Below are 21,010 nucleotides of genomic sequence, written 5' to 3'. Positions count from 1 at the left end.
CCTGCACTTATCAGGGGAGTTGAGACTCGATGATCTTTGAGGTCCTTTTCAACCCAGGCCATTCTATGATTCTATGACTATCAGAGCCCTGGAGTAAAGCAGAGAATGAACCAGTATAAATGTGCCTCTAAGATCCAAATGGCTAAAAGCACACGCAAACTGCAGACTTAAAATAAGGAGATAAAAAAGTTGAGCTTAAGAGAGTTCCTTGGGACAAAGTGACCAAACTGGGAATACAGCCCTAAAATCGTCCCCTTCAGTCCATCTCCTCTCAGCTTTTAGAGAAGATCATCAAACAGTAGATAATCACATCAGAAGTCCAAAACAAAATGTGAGAAATAAGCACAATGGAATTAGAATGCACAGGGTTCTGCTACAGAAACTTGAAAAAAGTGTTTTAAATAACACATGTGAAAGAGTAGTTTATTTATAAAATGATGCAATTGCTTATATCTGACAGTCAAAATCAGACAGAAAAGAAAATGGAAGGGTTTACACTGGCCTTACCCAGCAGTGCAGTGTGATCCATGAGCATCTTGCCCTTGTCTGCATATTCCTCACTGAAGAAGTCACCCATAAGAAGCAGCTTGATGGCTTCCTGCTTTACTGCATCAAAAAAATTTGACTGAATGGTACGAGAGACAGAGCGGGCTCCATCCTTGAGCTTCCCAACCTACATCAGACCAAGATCATCAGCACAAGAGGCACTGAGCAGTAAATCAGACACCTTTCTTTACAGTCACTTCTGAGTAAACAGCTCTGCCACTTTTCCTTACCTTGTGCTTTCCTTCAAGGGCACGGCTGCCAGTAAACACTTTGCTCAAATTGTGGCCATTGAGAGTCCACATTGCTTTGTATGATTCCACAAAGCGCTCAACTATAGATTTAGAGTTCAACCCAAGGATCTCTAACTGTGCAAGCAGGATCTGGGGATGGAAAAAGGGGAAAAAAACGGAATAAAATCACTCTTCTTGAATGTATTTTGCTTTTTCTTCTCAATTTAAATATTCCAGCCAGTATCAGTCTGTAACACAGAGCTAGCAAGAAAGACTTGAATCAGTGAGGCTTACGCCCCTTTTCTCTTCTTTCCTGTCCACAGACAACGTATGCAGTATGGACATCTGGGAAATGTCCTCTGATAGACTTACCTCCAGCGCAATGAAGGACTGTACGCTGTTAGTACGATCCAGGCAGTCCAAACAGTTCATTCGAAAAGTACCTGTCTGCAGGCTTTGGTAATCAAACACAAGAGGAGGGAGGAAGAAAGGTATATTTTAAAAATAACATCTAATCATGGGTTGACTGAACAAGATCATCAAATGTTCAGCTTGAATTTACCCACCCACACTTTGACAGTGCAAGCACATTGTGTACAGCGTATTCCATTACATATCTAATTACCTGACTATGTCTTCAACACAGTGCTAGCAAATCCATGCATTGCTAATTTTCCAAATTCTAAATCATAGAGATGCAGTTAAGCCAAATGATCTATTTAGCGCCAAAACTACACTTTGTTTCAAATCTGTATTTCAAGATGGTCACATATGCCCATGGTCCAAACACAGCCATGAACCCGGGAAGGCCAGGAGGGGTGGTGCCCAGCTATGCTGGGACACGAGGGCAGGGACACTCACCGTGGACTTACATTCTCGCCCTTTGCAAAGACGCCAAAGTCTTCCCAGTGCAATTTCAGCTGAGGTCTCAGTAAATTTTCCAGTTTTTCGGTTTTCCCACCTTTTGCAAATTGGTGGTAGTCAAAGTTTATCATGGGAGTGTCTGCTGCATGGGAAGAGGCCCATAGCAGTTTCTGTTTAGACATTGAAAGGAAAACAAATCCTGCTCAAGTCGCAGCGTAAGAATTGATACCAGCATGCTTTTCATTGTTTGTAAACCATAGTATTGACTTTGAGAAGTTCACATGGAAGTTTGAAATGCCAGATGTGAAAACACCAACGAAAGTTCATTGTTTTCTTTCCAAAACTGAACTGGATTGCTATATCCCAATTTTCCTGCAGCAAATCTCAAACTGTGGCTGCAAAGCGTATCTCAGCACTGCTCCAGTCTGCACCCTGGCTAGTGGCAGCCCTGCAGCAGTGGCCTGCTGCCTCCGCACAACAACAGTGATGTTCTAGGCCAACTCAGAATTAGGACCCTGACATGAAGGATGCCCAGAGCTGCTTAAGGCACATGAATGTAACAAAGCACAAGTGTATTCTGCAACTCTTCTTTAAATGCCAAGAGAACATGTGGCCCTAATTTTAGGTGGAGTGTGGCTGGAGAGGAAGTAAGTGAGAAACGATGTCCCAGGAAACATATAAAATTTTGTGGCGAACCACAAAAGTGAAAGAAGGGACACAAATAGCCTCATTATTTCATCTCCCATTTCCATGACCTCATATCCATTTCCGTAATCGTCACTAATCTCATTAACATGTCTATAATAGATACGACTATAATACATCCTGCTCTTCATGGCAAAGCTAATTGTTTTATTAACTCAGATTACATAAACCTTTGTCTATTCCCTTTGTTTTTGCACATACTCATCTCGAGGAAGGGATGCTTTATTCCACTTACATTGTGATACAAACTGAACACAAACAAATACCCTGATATTACATTGGAAGCCTACATGCAGCAGTCACACTAGTATAACTGTACCAAGTTAGCAATTTAACCCTCCCTCCAGAAAGAAATTTAAAGGTGTCGCATGGTGTTTGGAGGGGAAAACACAATTCCACATTACACTTACAAAAGTCGAAACACTTGGTATTTGCACCAAAGCCACTGGCACTGGTGACATACCTGAGACTGGCATTTACTCACTGCTTCAGTGTAAATCATTGTCTACACTGTAGCATTGCCTTTACCGGTAAACATAATTACGTTCATTACAGAGGATGTTTGTGACAGGAACAGCATCACTGGGAAAAATACTGATTTTTGGTTTGGTAACAGTTTGGTTGTGTAACAGCTGAAGTTAGTGATTTACAATTTTTTTGTTTGCTCCAGTTGAACAAACTAATGGTAGTGCAGACATTCTGATCAAGGGAACCCAGTAGCAGTGGCAGTGACTATGACAGGAATATTCTGAGCCAACTCAGAGAAGACTTGTAAAGGTTGCGGCAACCTTCAGGAGAAGAGAAAAAATGCAAGCATAGAAGGGAAGATGGAGAAACAAAGAAATAAACTAATGACAGAAAAGGAGAAAAGTTCTCATTCCTGACCATTCCCCTGTAATTTATTTTTAATCTGAGGCCTTTTAAAATCATCGCCCTAAAATCGAACTAAGTTTTCTTATCTTACAACTACATTCCAATGTATTTGCAAAATAAACTATAACAAATATTGTAAAGAGAGCAAAACCAAGAGGCTATAGAGGCTTAGCTGTGTTAAGCAGAAATTCAGTAAAAAGCTGAAATCAGAAGCTAGGACCTGACTTCTTTTCTGTACCTTCTTCACTGTCTCACTAACTTCTGCTGCAATTGCTGTAACCATATTCCATACAGAGGAAGACCTTCACTTTATCATTTTCCACTGGGGAATTTGATCCCTCCCAGCACTTTTGGAGAAAGAAGAAATGATCACACAGAAAAAACTGCCATTAAAACGCTCCTTGTCTCAAGCATTCTTCCAGTAGAGAGGTGGTTACTTTCAGAGTGAGTATTTGAACTCAGAACTGTTGTATCATTCTTCAATAATTATAAATACATGTAACACTATAGGTGTGTACTTAAAATATTCTTCATATAATTACTTGAAACACATACTCCCAAGTGTCTACGTCTGATTTCTGAAGCAGTGAGCACTTTGGAGGCAGACTCCCATCAGTCTCCAGGCTAATGCAAGAAGATATGCACTGCCACAAATCCCACTCAGTGACAATCTCCAGGTTCAAGTACACATTTGTTTTAAAAATCTGGCCATGAAAATATCATCCCAGACCAAAACACAGGGCAGCTTTAAACTTCCAGTGCCAGTCATCCTGAAAAGGCAACCCAGACACTTTGAAGCATTAGCTGTGTCTAGGAACATATTTAGGGAGAAGGAAACCTCTCTCTAGAAGCCAGACTGTCATCTAGTGCTCTGGCAGTTAATTCCCACCACAATTAGTGGTAAATAGCTATTACTCATTACAAGCAAATCAATCAGAACTTCCTCATAGTAAGCTAGAGTAATGGACAGGCCCAAAAGCAGTTCTGACAATCTGATAAGGCAACTGACAGAATATAGTAACTGCACTGCTGACTACATACTATGGACAAAGCTGACCATCATTCATTTTTGCAAATAAGAACCAATCTTATGACAATTAGGGCATTGTTATTTTTAGATTCTGGTTAAAAAGAGTAAAGGTGTGAGGAAATAAGGAAGAAGACAGTCCTGAAAATCAAGTCACAGGGACTATGAAGTATAATTCTCCCTCTAATATCTAGTAAAAAAAAAAAGAACATATTTTCTTCAGACCTAGTATTCATCAAGTACTTGCCCAGAAAGGAAACAAAACATGGAGGCTCAGGAATTCAGTAGTTTAACAAAAAATATAAATAAAATGCACTGCTTTTACCTTGAAAGCTCTGTTGAGCACCTCCTCTCCTCCTCTGCTTCCCAACAAGTTGACGATCACTTGTTTTCCATATTGCTCCTTCAGAAGCATCATATGCCTACAGTAAAAGTAACCACAGCAAAAACAAACAAAACAAAACAAAACAAATCATGTAATACTGCCTACTACCTTTTTTTTTTTTTTCAAAACACAGAAGTAGAGAGCATCGGTTGTTCCTTCTAGCACATTTCAGCCACGGCAGCTACAGACATTTTCCTCAGCTTCCTTGCAATCAAATACTGAAGTGCAAGTTGTGAAAGTATGAAATTAAAGAACACATTATTTTGTACTGAACATAAAGCAGCATTTTAGGAAGCAAGTCCCAGAACTTTTGTTAGCTTTGATATTGTCCAATGTGTGATTCCATCTCTTGGTTCTCAGCCTAGAAGCTGCACAGAAAAGATGACAAGGGAGGAAACATACTACATTTCAACAGGAATTGCCCAGCATTGCTGAGCCAACATTCAGTGGCAGCAATGGGACCTAGGACTCCAGCATCAAGGCCAGAGAGGCACAAACACATCACAGGTGACAAGTTGAAACATCTCTGAGCTACTGCAACCTTGAGATACTCACAGCTTACTTAAAATTAAGCAGGAAGGTTAGTAAATGTAAGTACTGCTACACTGGATAAGACCAAAGGTTCTTATAGCAAAGTGGCCTGGTCCAGATTCTTCACAAGAAATACAAACAGGACAAGTATAAAGTGGTATTTTATCTGGCACATGTTGCCAGCCTCTCAAAGCCTGGCATTTAGGGTCTCCAAAGTCAAGAGCCTTTAGCCAGATACAGAGGAACCCATTCTCCCCTTAATGCATTCTTTTCAGTTGGCATACACGTGCTACAGCAGCTGTGCTGGCTTATCAAGAAACAATTAGAACTTCAGCCATCTTACATTGTGTACTACCACCACTACAGCTACACTTAAGAGGAAGCCAGATAGGAATAGACAGGAAAAATAACCACACAAATGGAAAGTTGTTACTTGCTGCAAAGCAACAAGCAATGACAAAGTGTCAGAAAATCAAAGTGTCAAGTATGCATCTTATTGCGTGCATCTTTAAAACCTACAACCAGAGTTAAGCCACACAGAAAACCATGGAAATGGAGAAATAAAAAAGTTAGCATCATATGTTTCAAGAAACATGGCTAGATACACTTTTTGGCATTATTTGTGCTTCCAATTCTGTAGCCCATTCTCTGTACACCAACTCTTTCCATACATTTGCACCCATCTGATTCCAGCATCAAGCTCCCGCTTGACCAGTAACATTATTTCCAAAGAACAAAACTGTTGAAACACAGGTCATCTGTTGTGAGAAGAACTCCCAGCGGAAGGGGACAGAAAAAGATCCACTAACAAAGTAATCATTTGCTTCTCACAGTGCCTTCTCAAAGCATTAACCTATCACACTGGAAAATCTAACAGGCTAAACTCACTCTAGCACACTCAGAAACCGTAGCAGGTTGTTAAGTCTCAGAGCCCGTTTCCATATAAGTATGTTCTTTGTCTATTTCCAAAGGGATGTCTTTCGCAGTTCTGTAAAGGAAAGATCCCAAACTTGACCTAACCTAGAGGCTTCTCTGTGCACAAGGAAAAGAGGGAACAGCGCAAGCTGATACAAATGTTCATGTTTCTTACAAGAAGCTAATTTACCAGTTGGGGTCAGAGAGAACAGATTATCTGAGCAAAAAGTTGTTAACAGAGTAGTTCCTTACTGAGGTACTGCCAATTTGTTCTGCAGAATAGGAGGGTGCTAAAAAGGTTTTCTTCTTATATGAATTCCCTCTGCTATAGAATGCATAACTCTAAGACAAAGATTCAGGAAAACTGGCGAAGCAAATTAACATTGCACCAGAGGACAGCAAGACCATGAGTCTCAAATACATTTGAATTCAGTGGCATTTGGGAGCCTTAACAAGCTTTTGGAATCTGGGCTATGTTCCTTTGGAGCAGATACTGCTATGGTACATAGACTCTTCAGATTCCAGCTCCTGTTTGGGGCTTTTCAGTAGTGCAGAACTATTAACCGTTTCTAAGATCATGCTCGCTAACAGTTGCAGCAAATGAAGCCATGGAATTAAGACATTTTACCTAAAACCACCTTTTAGCCTGAACGTAAGATCTGATTTTCCAAAATCAAAACAAAACAGAAATGAATCACATGACCTGGCATTCACAAACTGAAGATTTCCCACTGACCAAATACTTCGGGTTAAATTTTCACTCATGTCCATGGGACATCACATTCAGACATTCAAAGAAATCATGCTGACAGATTTTTTATGGCTTCCAGATGCCACTTTAAGTCTTAATGGCTCACAAAATTTTACCAGCCAGTCTTTGGGTTGCATAGAAGACCATCAGCATAACATCATCATACAACACTGGTTGTGACAGAATTAGATGCTGTTATTTCAGTACAGCAGTACAACACTGAGAAATACAAATTCTCAGAATTCTTCAGACTGGTTAGGAAGCAGTGTCAAATTTTTAATTGCCTGGGTTACAGAGGTAATGCACACGTGCTTTGTGTACCGTAAATTCAAATTTGTTGAAATGTTACAAAGGGTTACACGGGCCTTTCTTTGACATATCACTCAACATTTCATAGCTTTTCCAGAATCAAGCCAGGAGACCAAACTGTTTCAATTACTAATGAAAACAGACAGGAAAATGCATGAAAATAAGTGAATAAATAAAGTAAACACATAATAATCCTGCAACACATGGGGGACTGGCTACTTCATAAGAGGGGTGTTTCACATCTCTAAGGATACACTAGGAAGGCATAAAGTTGTGGAATCTCGGTTAAATACCAGGCTGCTACATTATTGCCAAAGCTCAATGAAGCTTACCTGTCAAAAGCAGGAGCATTAGCTTCTAGACCTCTGTTAAGCCTTAGATGATGAGAACCCACCTAAAATACAATATTGGAAAGAGAGAAATTTTCTGTAAATCACTAGATGTCCCCCTTTTTCCTTAAGAGAAAAGCATCTCTTCAACAGCACCAGACACCCCTAACAGTCTTCATACACCCACACACATAATATCCTTAATACAAAAGCCACAGCTTTTATCAGACAACTACATTTACAATCACAAACGAAAAGATTATTATTAAGCAAAGGGATATCTTCTGCACATCTTTTTATAACCAGATAAATCACTCCCCCTTGCCAACTTCCTCTAGCATATATCCCACACAGCATCACATGAACATGCTGTGCGCCCAGCACTTTTCCTGCCCTTCATCCATCAGAAAAGGCTGCAGTTATGCCAGCTCCATGGACTGGGGAGGGACTTTTTATAAGGGCACGTAGCAACAGGATGAAGGGAAATGGCTTTAAACTGGAAGAGAGTAGATTTAGACTAGATGTTACGAAGAAATTCTTTACTGTGAGGGTGGTGAGACACTGGAACAGGTTGCCTGGAGAGGATGTGAACGTCCCCTCCCCTCAAAGCATTCAAGGCCAGGCTGGATGGGGCTTTGGGCAACCTGGCCTAGAGGGAGGTGTCTCTGCCTACAGCAGGGGGTTGAAACTAGATGATCTTAAAGGTCCCTTCCAACCCAAACCATCCCATGATACTACGAAATATGACAGATCAAATCCAGTGCCATAAATCTACACTGCTAATTATTTATAAGATCATATATTGTTGTCTGTACATCATCATCTTTTGTTATTTTCCTAAGGTTGATTTATGCAAGCTTTTCCAACACCAGTGCCAGCACACTCATGTCCAAGGAATAAGAGTAATGAGTATTCACCAACATAAACGAAAGCCACATAATCTAATCCAGATTAAGCAAAAATGCAGGCTGCGTTCTTACTAAAAAGTTTAAAATTCTGTTTAACTAAAGATGCTGCTCACTAACCAAAAATACTGGGGAAAAGCTCTATGGTTTTGTAACGTACAGAACAATAGTGCTGGATACATCTGCACTATAGGAAGGAAGTGTGCACAACTGTAGAGACAAACTCGCTTTACAAAAGTGGCAAGTATTGCACTGGATGGTGCTAATAGGGAATGTAGATCTTTTGGTCATCTTCCTTTTGTACTAAATCCACTAGTTCTGAATTGTACTTAGGTGCTAAATCTAAAGATAAAGAAGAATCAGATGATCTTTAAAGAATCTTAAAAAAAAAAAGTTATGTAACATCTCTGCACTAACACATATGAATGTATGTAAGTAGTCAGACTAGTTGCTTATCCCTCTGCTCAGAGAGGAATGTAAGGGTGATTCTTAGTTGAGCTTCCAACAGTACATAAACTGTAACACACACGTAACCTGCTAGGCTTGATGCATTAATCTCCTAATGAAGTCCTACATCTTTGCCTTGCAGAAGGTCAGGTCAGATAATTAATAAGAAACCTAGTGAACAGGCTAAACATTATACTTTGAAGGTAAACTGCTCCATAAAGCTGCTGGTATCCCTAGAGACTCCAGTTTTATCCAGGAGGTCACTATCATCAGAATGCTCCTGAGAATGGGACAGTTCAGAAAGAAAGGTTATTCCAATACAAATAAAAAGTATTATAAAGATATTGCTGTAATCTTCAGTTTAGTACATCAGGACAAAGTTCCTTACAAAAATTTGCTGGCACATGAACGTGTGAAAATGTTGAACTTCAGTAACTATTGCTGTTTGCCAGTTATGTTGTTTGTTTTCCCTGTTTATCTAAATATGAACAATTTCCTACAAAGTAAACTGAAAAAGAAATAGCTCAGTATTTTCATAGAATGAGCTCTGCACCTCATTAAAAAAAAAAGGTTACGAAACTTATAATTTAGAAGTAGCAAGAAAAGTAAGTAAGATAGGCTTTTCGATGTCTTTGTTTACCTGAAGCCCAGGTTGCTCCCAAAACAGCGGAACAGAACCTCTGATCTGCACAAAGGAAGAGACATCATCATCCAAGTAAATTGTCTGCAAAAATAAAACAAATGGAAGGAGTTCTCCAATTAGAGCTATCCATCTGTGACTCCTTCATCAAATGAGTTTGAGACACTGAACACAAACGGTGAAAAAAGTAAACAGCGTATCTCACCGTATCCCCTTACTGCTCAGCCACTTTTCCATAGTCTCACATGCAGTGGAACAAAGCACACCGTATTTGCTTTCATGTACTCACAGCAGATTCAGTTCATTACTCACCAGAAATAAGAGAGAATTTAAAACAGTATCACTGGCAAGGCAGAAGGAATCTTTCATCCATGACGAAGATGGATTTGATCTACTGGTGTGGAAACTCTGGAAGACCAGGACATGCTCTCCCTCTGTCTCGCTCACAAAATTTAACTGCAAAATGTCATTGCTCCTTGTGTCCAATGATGGGTAATGTCAGGTGTGGGATAGGCTTATCCCTTGCTTTATTTACTATTTCTTATTTCACTGCAAGTCATGCCTTGTCAGTGTTCAAATAAATCTCAGTGAAACCAACAGCTTTGCCACTCCCACCCACTCCAAGACACAGCGAACAGCGTGTGATCTATTTGTCTTCAAGCAGGTTTACAGTGAGAGGCTCCAAACTCTCCATTTCATCCCCAGACCAGACCTCAAACTCTTGCTGCATATTTGTTATGATCACTGCTACCAAACTAATTTCTAATCAAATTCACGTAAAATACAAAGAGTGATTTCCCCATTTAGCTTCCCCCTCCACCAGCCTCCAGGCAAAGCTTACATTATACATTAACTGGGCACAAAAGGTACTATCTTCAGACAGGGTATGACCACAGAGCAACTGTGCGAAACCCAGCTCTCTCCCCTGCCTATACTTAGCAGTGGAATCCTGGCTGTTTTCCACATGTGACACATGATATGATTCTCTGTTATCTCATGCATCACAACGAGTATTTTGCAGCCCTGCAGAGGAACGGTATCCTCACAGGTCACCCAGGTAGCTGCTTCTCCAACTGCATCGTATCATTTAGCACAACTGCTGCCAGCTGGCTGCTAGCCCCCAAAATAGAAAAGAGCACAAAAATGGGTTACCATACCACTTTAACAGTTTGTGCTTTTGGATTTGCCGCTTGATGCTCTGGTTGTGTGGCTGAAGTGAAGCACTTTCACTTACCTGAACCTCAACCTCGCCACCGATGTAGTTTTTAGTTCCATGTATGAAAAGCAGCATACATCAGAGAAGTAGATATTTCCATATTCTGTCAGCAGTTTTATCTAAATAACTTTCACAATATTTTTGCAGTGCACTCAGAATTATCCCCATTTCACTAAGCTGAAAGGTTTAAGTGGCCAAGGGCACAAAGTCCATGTTTGAAAGATGGCTAGCTCTGATGTACTGCAAAACAGTATGCTTTTAGCCTTAAACCAATAAATTAAATGTCCTTCCATGTTGCATCTCACCCTAGTACAACTCCTGGAAGAAAGGGCAGGAATTTCACATTAGTAAGTTGCTGACTGAATCCTCTTTGTGAGGTCTACCTCAGCTTCAGAAAACACGCACTCCCAGTGAAGTTTTCTAAACGTTGCCCATACCTGAGTCCAGGAACTAATTACCATGGCAATACATTAGTGTACCTTTCTTTGCAATTCTGTGCTCAGAAGAAACCATAGAAACAAAGAACCAGCTCCAAAGGAGTCCGGCTTCTGGGTCCACAACCATCCCACAGTTAGACTGCAGGAGGAGTGAGCAGGCCCACCTTCTTCCTCTTCATTTCCTGAGATAGGTTGCTGAAGATGAGCCAGAGACTTCTAAACACTGAATCATCTTTTTTGCACACAGTCAAGGACCCAGAGGATCCAGTTCTAAAGCAAAGTAAATTTGTGTTGCTCCACTGACAGACTCGGTATTATTCTGACTCATATTAAGCAAGGATTCTTGAATCTATGAAAAGACTGGCTCACTTCAAAATTCCACAAGAACAACTGGTGATGAGTTGAAATAAAACGTTAACATTTGATGATGATGATTACAGAAAAAGCTTCATATGAAGTAGAATTTGGCCACTCAAACAACTTACAGCAGAGGATCCATTTTCCTGCAATTTTCTGGAGCATCCCAGTTTCCACAACTAACAGAACACCTGACAGTTCCAAGTATCTCTTTGGCTAGCTCTTTTTAAAATATATCAGCTGCAAACTCTCTAGACTCACTGATAAGGAATAATAATAATTCTAACTTTAATAGCTGCAGTTCAACATCTTCCTGAGCTATGGCTTAAAAAGTATTCCACCACAGTTTATAGACTGAGTGTACAACTTGCCTTCTTTATGCCAAATGCAGTCGAAAAATACTGACCATTTATCAGTGATTTGACATTGTAAGAGTTAACAGATGTTTGCTTGTATTACTATTTACATTTTCTGTTCACTGTTGCCTCTTCTATTTTCTGCTCTACTAAGCTGTCATTTAGAGAACTGAAACAAAAAAAATGTTCAAAAAACTATCTGTGGATCATTCCTGTCAAGCAAACATGATGCCCATATCCTGATGCGATAGTCCTCTGTCAGGATGAGAACAAATACTGAACTCGTCTATGATGATAAGGCATTTAAAATAAACTGATATTTTTATGCACATTGTCATGCAGCTTTTAGAAATTCAGATGAGGTTTTTGAACTGGGAGCATGGCCTCTTCAGTACAGGTCACTCACAAGAAAGTTCTCCACATTAGCATGTTTCTTTTTGCTTTTTAGTTACAGTGCTCAGCATTCTGTTCTCTAGAGCAATTCTGTGGTCTTTCACAATCCTCTCACCACATTCTCATGACCAAGATGAATCTGAAATTATTTTCTTCAAAGCTGCCAGTGAGTTAGAAAAAGACCTCATATTTTTTTTTAATGAATGGGAAGGTAACTCCCAGTTACAGCCAGTCATTCCTAAACAGACTGTAACAATTTTATTGGGCATTAAAACTGAGCAAACCTTCCCTAAATTTCAGCAGTATTCATTGTCCTTCATTATGCACCACTATGACCCCTGATCTTGACATTGCCTTCTCCTATGCATATCCCTTGACCTTAACAATAATAGTGGCAAGAACCTTCCCACCAGCAGACCTCCTAAGTGAGCAGCTTTAAAGACAGAGACTAAGAAGACTTCAGTTCAGGAATGGATGAAATCTTAACACCTATATACATTACAATAAGACAAATTACTTAAACTTACTTAAGTAAGCACTGGTGAAATTACAATTGTAAATTGTTAAAATTACAATTACAAACAAAAAACTCTAACTTTGTTGCTTATGCAGTTCCAGCATTTACTAATGGATAAGTACAGAATTTCTTTTCTCTTATTCTTTCAAGCCTAGATCATTTTTTATTCAGAGCATGATGTTTTCTGCATGCACATATCTGTACCGCTTTTTTTGTCATTCTGGTTTTGACTTTGTTGCTCTGTGCCCTAATAGACTCATTTATCTTCTTCTAAGGCAGCATACGAAGAGTGTAAGATAATAAGCTATTCCTTCTTAAACAGTGGTTTCTCAGAGGGTCTGGCTCATAGAACAATCCAACCTATTAAGCTGAACGGATTTTGAGATATATTTTCCAGTTTCCAATCACACAACGAAATAGCAACTGGATACTTAACCCACGTGGAGGAGCTTTTTGCCTTGTTAACAGATTTCACAAGTGGTGTCCCCCAAAGCTCAGTCTCGGGACCAGTGCTCTTCAATGTCTTTATCAATGACATAGACGATGGAATTGAGCGCACCCTTGGCAAGTTTGCAGATGACACCAAGCTGAGCGGTGCAGTCGATACACTGGAAGGAAGGGAAGCCATCCAGAGGGATCTGGACAGGCTGGACAAGTGGGCCCATGAGAACCTAATGAGGTTCAACAACGCCAAGTGCAGAGTGCTACTTGGGCCAGGGCAATCCCAGGTATTTATACAAACTGGGGGAAGAAGTACTTGAAAGCAGTCCTGCGGAGAGGGACTTGGGGGTCCTGGCGGACGAGAAGCTGGACATGAGCCAGCAGTGTGCGCTGGCAGCCCAGAAGGTCAACCATGTTTCTGGGCTGCATTAAAAGAGGAGTGGCCAGCAGGGAGAGGGAGGTGATTGTCCCCCTCTACTCAGCTCTTGTGAGGCCCCATCTGGAGTACTGCATCCAGGCCTGGGGCCCCCAGTACAAGAAGGACGTGGAGCTCTTGGAACGAGTTCAGAGGAGGGCCACCAAGATGATCAGAGGGCTGGAGCACCTCTCCTATGAAGAAAGGTTGAGGGAACAGGGCTTGTTTAGCTTGGAGAAGAGAAGGCTCCGGGGAGACCTCATTGCAGCCTTCCAGTACTTGAAGGGAGCGTATAAACAGGAGGGGGAATGGTTGTTTGTGAGGGTGGATAGCGATAGGACAAGGGGGAAGGGTTTTAAACCGAGACAGGAGAGGTTTAGGCTAGATATTAGGAGGAAGTTTTTCCACTCAGAGGGTGGTGACACACTGGAACAGGTTGTCCAAGGAGGTTGTGGATGCCCCATCCCTGGAGGCATTCAAGGCCAGACTGGACATGGCTCTGGGCTGCCTGGTCTAGTGGTTGGTGACCCTGCACACAGAATGGGGGGTTGAAACTAGATGATCTTTGAGGTCCTTTTCAATCCAGGCCATTCTATGATTCTATGATTTCCTGTCCTCTGACATCTGGTGTTAGAAATTGTCATGTGTTCATTTTGACTCCTGCTTGGATTCTTTTTGTGGATTCTTTCTCCAACTCTGGGATCAAGGGTGATAGTGCTGGCAGCTTAAGAGGACAACATTCTCATGCTTTCTCTTCGGTTGCATAGTCAGACCTTGATCCTCCAGTCCAAAGACCTCTCCTGTTACACAGCAAAAGCTGGTGTACAGGTACCACTTATTGGCTTTAAGCAAGAAACAGGCATCTACTTCATCTAACTGGTGTTCTAATCCTAGCATGCTGTTCCTGTTTATCACGTAGTGAATAATTTATTCACTAAACTATCTCCTGCTCAGCTTCATTAGAAGGAAATAATTATCCAGTCACAACTTCCAATGATAGAATTCATCATATACTCAAGGAACTCATACACAGACCATGATGAAATGGATTCCAGTGTGGCTTTTTCTAGGATCTCCATCTCTGCCACACAGCTCACAAAAAGCACAGATAACAGATGGCCTAAACCTACCTCTCCAGGAGTCCCTTTAACTTAGACCATAAGATGTAATTATATACTTGCCAAAATAATCCTCTTTGCCCTGCCTGTGGCCACTGTAAGACTGTATCCAGAAAATAAATTAACCACATGATTGCGTCCATTCCTCTCCTGGAGAGCTATCCAACATGGTCCAGGAGATATTGTGAAATAAGGATCATTTTTCTTAATCGGTGTCCAATATTTTTTCTTAAATTGGAATAAAGGGAACATTAATCCAAATCCATGACATTTCCTTCTAATGCCTTGTCAAGGTTTCCATTTTAGATACTTTGCTGAACAGTTCCATGAAAAGGAAAACAACTGAAACCTTTTGTTTATCTTGGGTAAATCAGAGTCGTTCCCCTAAGTTATGTACTAAGATATTAAGAGTTTACCCTCAATCTTTGGAGGATATCTAGGGGAGGAGTTGAAATACAAGCGGCGACGAGCACACAAACTAAATGAGGAAAGCATGCTTTCTTCTCAACGTTATCAGCAGAGAAGAATTAAAAGAATGTGATACAGTCTCAGCTCCAGAAGATTGCTAGGTGAGGTAGAAAGAGTGACGAGGAAGGAGAAATCCTGACAAAGCAAACTTTGTTCTCAGTGGGTACCTGTCAAACAGATATGAACAAAGCAAAAATGTATCATTTAAACTATCACTGGGAAATTGACTGACTTTAAAACTTTACTTGAGGATCAATTGCAACACTGCAATTAGAAAGGGTATGCCAATGTATTACAAAAAAAAAAACTAGCAGCAAACTTGGAAGTACACTAAGAGATTTCAAAAAAGCCCTCAGTGTTCTTCCCTTCATGTTTCATTTTGCTTGCCAATCCTGCTATTTTTTCTTTCTTTTTTTCTTTGTAAAGATGCAAGCCAAATTATCAAATATCAAGAGACCTACCGGTAGAGGGTTTGTTGTTGATTGCTGGGGTTTTTGGTTTTTTGTTTTTGTTTTTTTTGTGTGTTTGTGTGTGTGTTTTCAAAAAGCAGAAGTAAATGAGATATTTAACATTTCCCCCCTTCTTCTCAAACACTGTGAGTCACAGCAGTTAAGTGAGCCCACAAAAATGACTCATTGCAGAGCTAAAATGCCACAAGGCTAGCACTGTGGGAGACACAAGCATACCATCCATGCATAAAAGAGCTGCCTGGAGATAAGACTAAATGTTTCTCCCTCTTCTAAAAACAGAAAAATGTTAGAAGTAATACCTATTTAGGGGGGAAAAGTCCTGGCTTTTCAAAATCCTAGGGTGCTATTTATCCATGAAAGTACAGAGCAAGCATGCCATTATACTGTAAAGGCTGCAGCAAATGGAAACAAAATGTTATTCAGCCAAGATATTACCTCACAGGAGATTAGTCAGTAGTCTACTATGAAAGTAGGAGAGAGTTTTTTCTTGGACTCTTCCTTCCTAACAGTAAGCGGATGCCAGCTTGAACTGGATCTCAGGCATCCCAGTGGTTAGCCCAGTTCTGCTTTTTTAGGATTCTCATTTTGGTAGAACCAGTGTTTATCACCATTAGCAACAGCAAACTACTTTTCTTCTTTAAAAACAAAAACACAATCCTTTAGAATTGCAAGTCCTTGTTATAATTTTCAACCTACTCCAGCCTTGCACCCTGCAACCATTTTACTCTTGCTTTTTTGCTTAACCAATTGCAAAACCATCAAAAGCCTTCAGTCCTCCCACCTCACAGCAACCCCTGGCTAATTGCAACAAAGCACAGCAGTTCCTGTGAAGAACTTATCCTGGCCCCAGCCAAGAGAAGCATTAGTAACCAACTGCTGTTTTGCAATTCACCAGGAGCCAATCCCCAGGCTTTCTACTGAGATGAAAAGGCAATCCTATTTTTCATGCCAATAATTTGCAACATAATCTACTCCAAAAATACAACTGAGTAGAAGAGTAACTTTTGACCCAACCAGTGAGCAGAACAGCAGAAGTATTCCCTTATAATTAGACAACTGTTAACTGCAGTGCCATGAGTGCAAGACCAATTTTAAAAGAAAGCTGACAATCTTCTCTAACATCTCCTTTGCATTTCAGCAAATTCTTCAAATCCTGGGCAACATTCTTTGCATGAATGCTCATGAGAAGGTACTCAACTAAAATAGTAGACCAAGTTATTACTTAAAATGGCGTATGTCCCTTTTTCTTTTTCCAAGTCCTAGAGGAAAATTCCACTTTTCGGTGAGCAGACCTATCTGCATTACCCAATGCACTGACAAGCTCCCTAGAAAGTCATACATGCTGCAGGATCTGACTTGCAGTTTCTTAGAATCAGAGGTACAAAAGAGAATTATTAGCAGAGGATTCACAGGCTGACTTTAGAGGTCCAAGCACTGCAGTAGAAGCCAAGTTGGATTGGGTCCTGGACAGTCAGATCTAGTGGATGGCAACCCTGCTCACAGCAGAAGGTTGGAACTAGATGACCTTTAAGGTTCCTTCCAACCCAAGCCATTCTGTGATTCTGCAATCCAACAAGCAGAACTTAGAATCACAGAACAGTTTGGGTTGGAAGGGACCTTAAAGTTCCAACCCCACTGCCTTGGGAAGGGATACTTTCCACCAGATCCAGTTGCCCACAGCCCCATCCAACCTGGCCTTGAACACTTCCAGGGATAGGGCATTCACAGCTTCTCTGGGCAACCTGTTCCAGTACCTCACCACGCTTTGAGTGAATAATTTCTTCCTTACATCTAATCTAATCTTCTTCAGTTTAAAGCCATTACCCTACAGGCTCTGATGAAGCTTTCTTGTAGGCCCCCTTTAGGTAGTGAAAGGCTGCTACGAGGTCTCCCTGGAGCCTTGTCTTCTCCAGGCTGAAAATCCCAACTCTCTCAGCTTGTCTTCATAGCAGAAGTGCTCCAGCCCTATAGGCCAGGTTACTGAAAAATGCAGGCAAATTGGGAGAAGAAGAGATAAAAGCAAAGAACCATCCACATCCCAAATAAGAACTTTGACCACTGAACAGAAAGTCATGTATGTAATATTGCGCATGTTATGTGAATTTTAAGGGGCTTAAACATCACAGAAGACCAGGCAATACCAGTCTGTGACTTCTCCAGGCCTTTCAGCTAAGCAATGCAGAACTGTTTCATCTAAGGTAGTTCTACATGTGCCCTTAGGCAGAGCCAGGGGAAGATCTTAAAGCTGTAACATCAAGGCAACATCTTAAAGGATTGCCGAATTTTGGGCAAACAGGTGTTGGAACATATGTCTACATCATGCAGTGGGGTAACAGAAATGACAGAACTGAGTAAGCTGCAACACTCACACAATGCCAATGTCACAAGGAAATACAGTGCTCAAGTTTGGACACTTATGAGGTGGGACACCATCCTGAGCAGTCTAGCATAGTCTTACAGTGATACAACTATAACTCTTCTGGAAAAGGTGAAGGCAAAGCTAAAAACTCAACTGTGTCATGTAGAGAGGTCTCACCAGCCTTCCCTTATGAGCACCATCTAAGTAGTCCACTTTCATTGTACCTGAATACACATATATAGACACATATACACATATAGACAAACATTCTATGCTACACACACTGTTTTGCAGAGCTGCCCAAAAGATACTGAAAACAAGTAAGCTTTATGAATGGATCCTTGTTCTTTGCTGAGGACTGCTACCAGCCACCTATCTGTTCCGCTTATGGAGACATTCATTTCTGTATTTTAAGTATGATGTTTCTGACTGCTAGTAATTTCAGTTTTGATTCAAAAAGGAAAGCACTTATTTTGGCTAGTAAAGATTTCAGATTCTTCAGGGTCCGGTGCTTTTTCTTCATTTTCAAAGTAGTAAGTTCAGCAAAATAACAACCTGTTATTTTGCTTTGCTGCGTCAATCAAATGAGCCTGTTGAATGCATTTCACTCATGTATTTCCTCTCAACAACAGCTGGAAATAAAGTTTCTACTACATGTTTACAAAGGCTGTATCATCCGTCTCTCATTGGAGAGAATTGCTCCATAAAGCAAAGGGGCATGTAAAGCAAAGTCTCTTCCAAAATGAGTCGCACTGGAATTTGCCTGTGAGAAGATTGTGTTTTTAGTTTGTTTTCTTTAGTATTCAAAAATGACTTTACTTCTAGTGACCACAGCTCCTTTGCTGGGCAGCTTCCTTCTGACTAGTATGATATATCTGAGCAGTGGGAGTTCCTCTTCATCATAATACAGCAATCATCATAATACCTACCTTTTTATAAATGTCCTCACTGTGAGTGAGGCAAAAGCCCTGTGAGGCAGGAAATTAGTAACCATCCTCATTTAAAGCTGAAAAACTTACTGCAGAAAGAGATGACAGCTTTAATTCAAGGCAAATAGGAGTAACTTTACATGCTAGTCCACGCATTCGTAGGAATTTATATGGTTCAAGGTATCTTCCTCAAGAGCCAGACGCTCCAGTCCTTCTGAAAATCACTTCCAGCATCCCTAAGAGAATTTTTTTACATCAGTGTAGGACTAGTTATGCCACTGTAGTGCGGGAGATTTTAATGGCTGTTCCAGCAAACTTGGTAGTGCGGACTACCAGAGATACTTTAAAAGAGTGAAAGAAAGAAAGAAAGAATAGAGACTATTGCTTTATAATAATTCTTTCAAACTAGTTTTATCAAATGTACACCAGCACGGAAAGTATGATGAATTTAAGATTACTTTAAAACATATGCAGAATGCATTAAAACAACATTTATGTTGGAATAGATTTTAAAATATTCTTTTGTTTAATACTTGTACACAGTCCTCACGAATAATTCTAAGCAAGTTTCATGCAATCAAAAACCTTGTTAAAAATGCTGGTTTCACACACATTAACACACAAAGATCTTTGAGTTGTTCAAAAACCAATGTCTATACTTCACCACAATATCAAATGGCCGTGACTTTCACATTCAGGAAAAAATCAAAACTATGGAAAAACCAGAAACACAAAAAACGAATAGATTGCAAATAAATATTTAATGGGTAAGAATAAATAGATCTGTCATGGAAAATATTTTAAATATTCTTTGAAAAAAAAACTTGCTGAACTCCTTTAATTCTTGGAAACTCTGCCCCAGTTAAACTAGTGGACTGAATTATTCACGGCAATTGGATACATTCACTTACCTGCTCTGTCTCAACAAAGTTAGACACGTGTCCATCATCATTGACCCCACGAATGTGAAAGCGGGCACCAGCTCGCTCACAGCTGACCCGAGAGATAAGGCAGGCTTTTGCCTTCTTGTGGGAAGCATAAACAGTGCGAATGTCCACTACACCACAGATCACTTTCAGCAACCAGTCAGAGCAGTTCACCTGGTAGTGTTTGAAGGGAATGTGTAGTAGCTGGTTCCTGCAAAGTTCATCAACATACAAATATCTTACTCGATAAAGTAAGGCAGGCATGGATCCCATCACACAACAATCACTAATTTAAGCAGTTTATATTTTGTGACCTCTTTTCTGCTGTAGTTTTAACTTACTTAAAATGAGGAAATATCAGGAGGAAATTCTTGTGTACTGCTACAGTGAAAAAAGTGTGACAAATTTTAATAGTACACCTACTGTCACATACACCCTGGCCCCAGCCTTATAAATTTGGATGCAAATGTCGTCTCTTCTAGCTCTAGAAATACATAAATATTGAGCAGTCTTTTTCTTAAATTACAGTGCTGTTAAACTAATTACTTTTTGAATAGCGCTGCCTAGATGTTACCATATACTACAGGATGGAGCTCTGTTCTGAAACACATCAAGATCTCCAGGAAAACTCCAAGCAGAAACTGGACCTAAAAGTCAATGGAGATATTGCTAAAAAATTGCTATTAAAATTTAGAAGAATGTTTGTTTTAACCTTCAATTTATTTTAAGACCAACAACCCAAAAAACCTATCATGCCTGGTTAACAGTGATGCTAGTCTCTTCTATTATGATCTTTTCCTCATTCCATTTTTCAAAATGCAACTTTCATCACAGATGAAGGCAGAGAAAATCATTCATTGCTCCACAGCAGATCTCTACAAGAATTATTACAACTACAGAAAACTCCTAAAGAATTATTCTTATGAAGTACAGCATTTCTCTGAAAAGGTGCAAGTCAATCTTACATTTTTAAAATAACATGTAACTGAAAAAGCAACTCTAAAACAATTTGTGGTATCTCTTCCACCTTTTTTTCCTAGCTCTACTCAAAGAGGAAGTTTGAGTGAGGACTCAGACAAATTCCAGTACATTCTTTTTGTTGCAGTTCAATTGGTTCAATTCAATTAAGGTTGTCTGAAGCTTGTGTGGTT

General features: G+C 40.2%; 1 protein-coding gene across 4 annotated transcripts in view; it reads right to left on the bottom strand.

Moving 5' to 3' along the window:
* SYNJ2 (synaptojanin 2) overlaps nucleotides 1-21,010 on the bottom strand; it is a 67,178-nt gene that overhangs the window by 27,458 nt on the left and 18,710 nt on the right. For all 4 annotated transcript variants that reach the window (XM_021391589.1, XM_021391590.1, XM_021391591.1 and 1 more), the window contains 8 exons: nucleotides 19,845-20,070; nucleotides 9,458-9,541; nucleotides 7,469-7,530; nucleotides 4,571-4,667; nucleotides 1,638-1,810; nucleotides 1,149-1,230; nucleotides 777-926; nucleotides 508-673 (listed from right to left, as the gene is read on the bottom strand). In XM_021391589.1, coding sequence (XP_021247264.1) covers nucleotides 508-673; nucleotides 777-926; nucleotides 1,149-1,230; nucleotides 1,638-1,810; nucleotides 4,571-4,667; nucleotides 7,469-7,530; nucleotides 9,458-9,541; nucleotides 19,845-20,070 — 1,040 coding nt within the window. The remainder of the gene's footprint in view (nucleotides 1-507; nucleotides 674-776; nucleotides 927-1,148; nucleotides 1,231-1,637; nucleotides 1,811-4,570; nucleotides 4,668-7,468; nucleotides 7,531-9,457; nucleotides 9,542-19,844; nucleotides 20,071-21,010) is intronic.

This window comes from Numida meleagris, chromosome 3 (assembly GCF_002078875.1).
Source record: "Numida meleagris isolate 19003 breed g44 Domestic line chromosome 3, NumMel1.0, whole genome shotgun sequence".
Classification (NCBI taxonomy): Eukaryota; Metazoa; Chordata; class Aves; order Galliformes; family Numididae; genus Numida; species Numida meleagris.
This window is presented reverse-complemented; position numbering and strand designations above follow the sequence as displayed.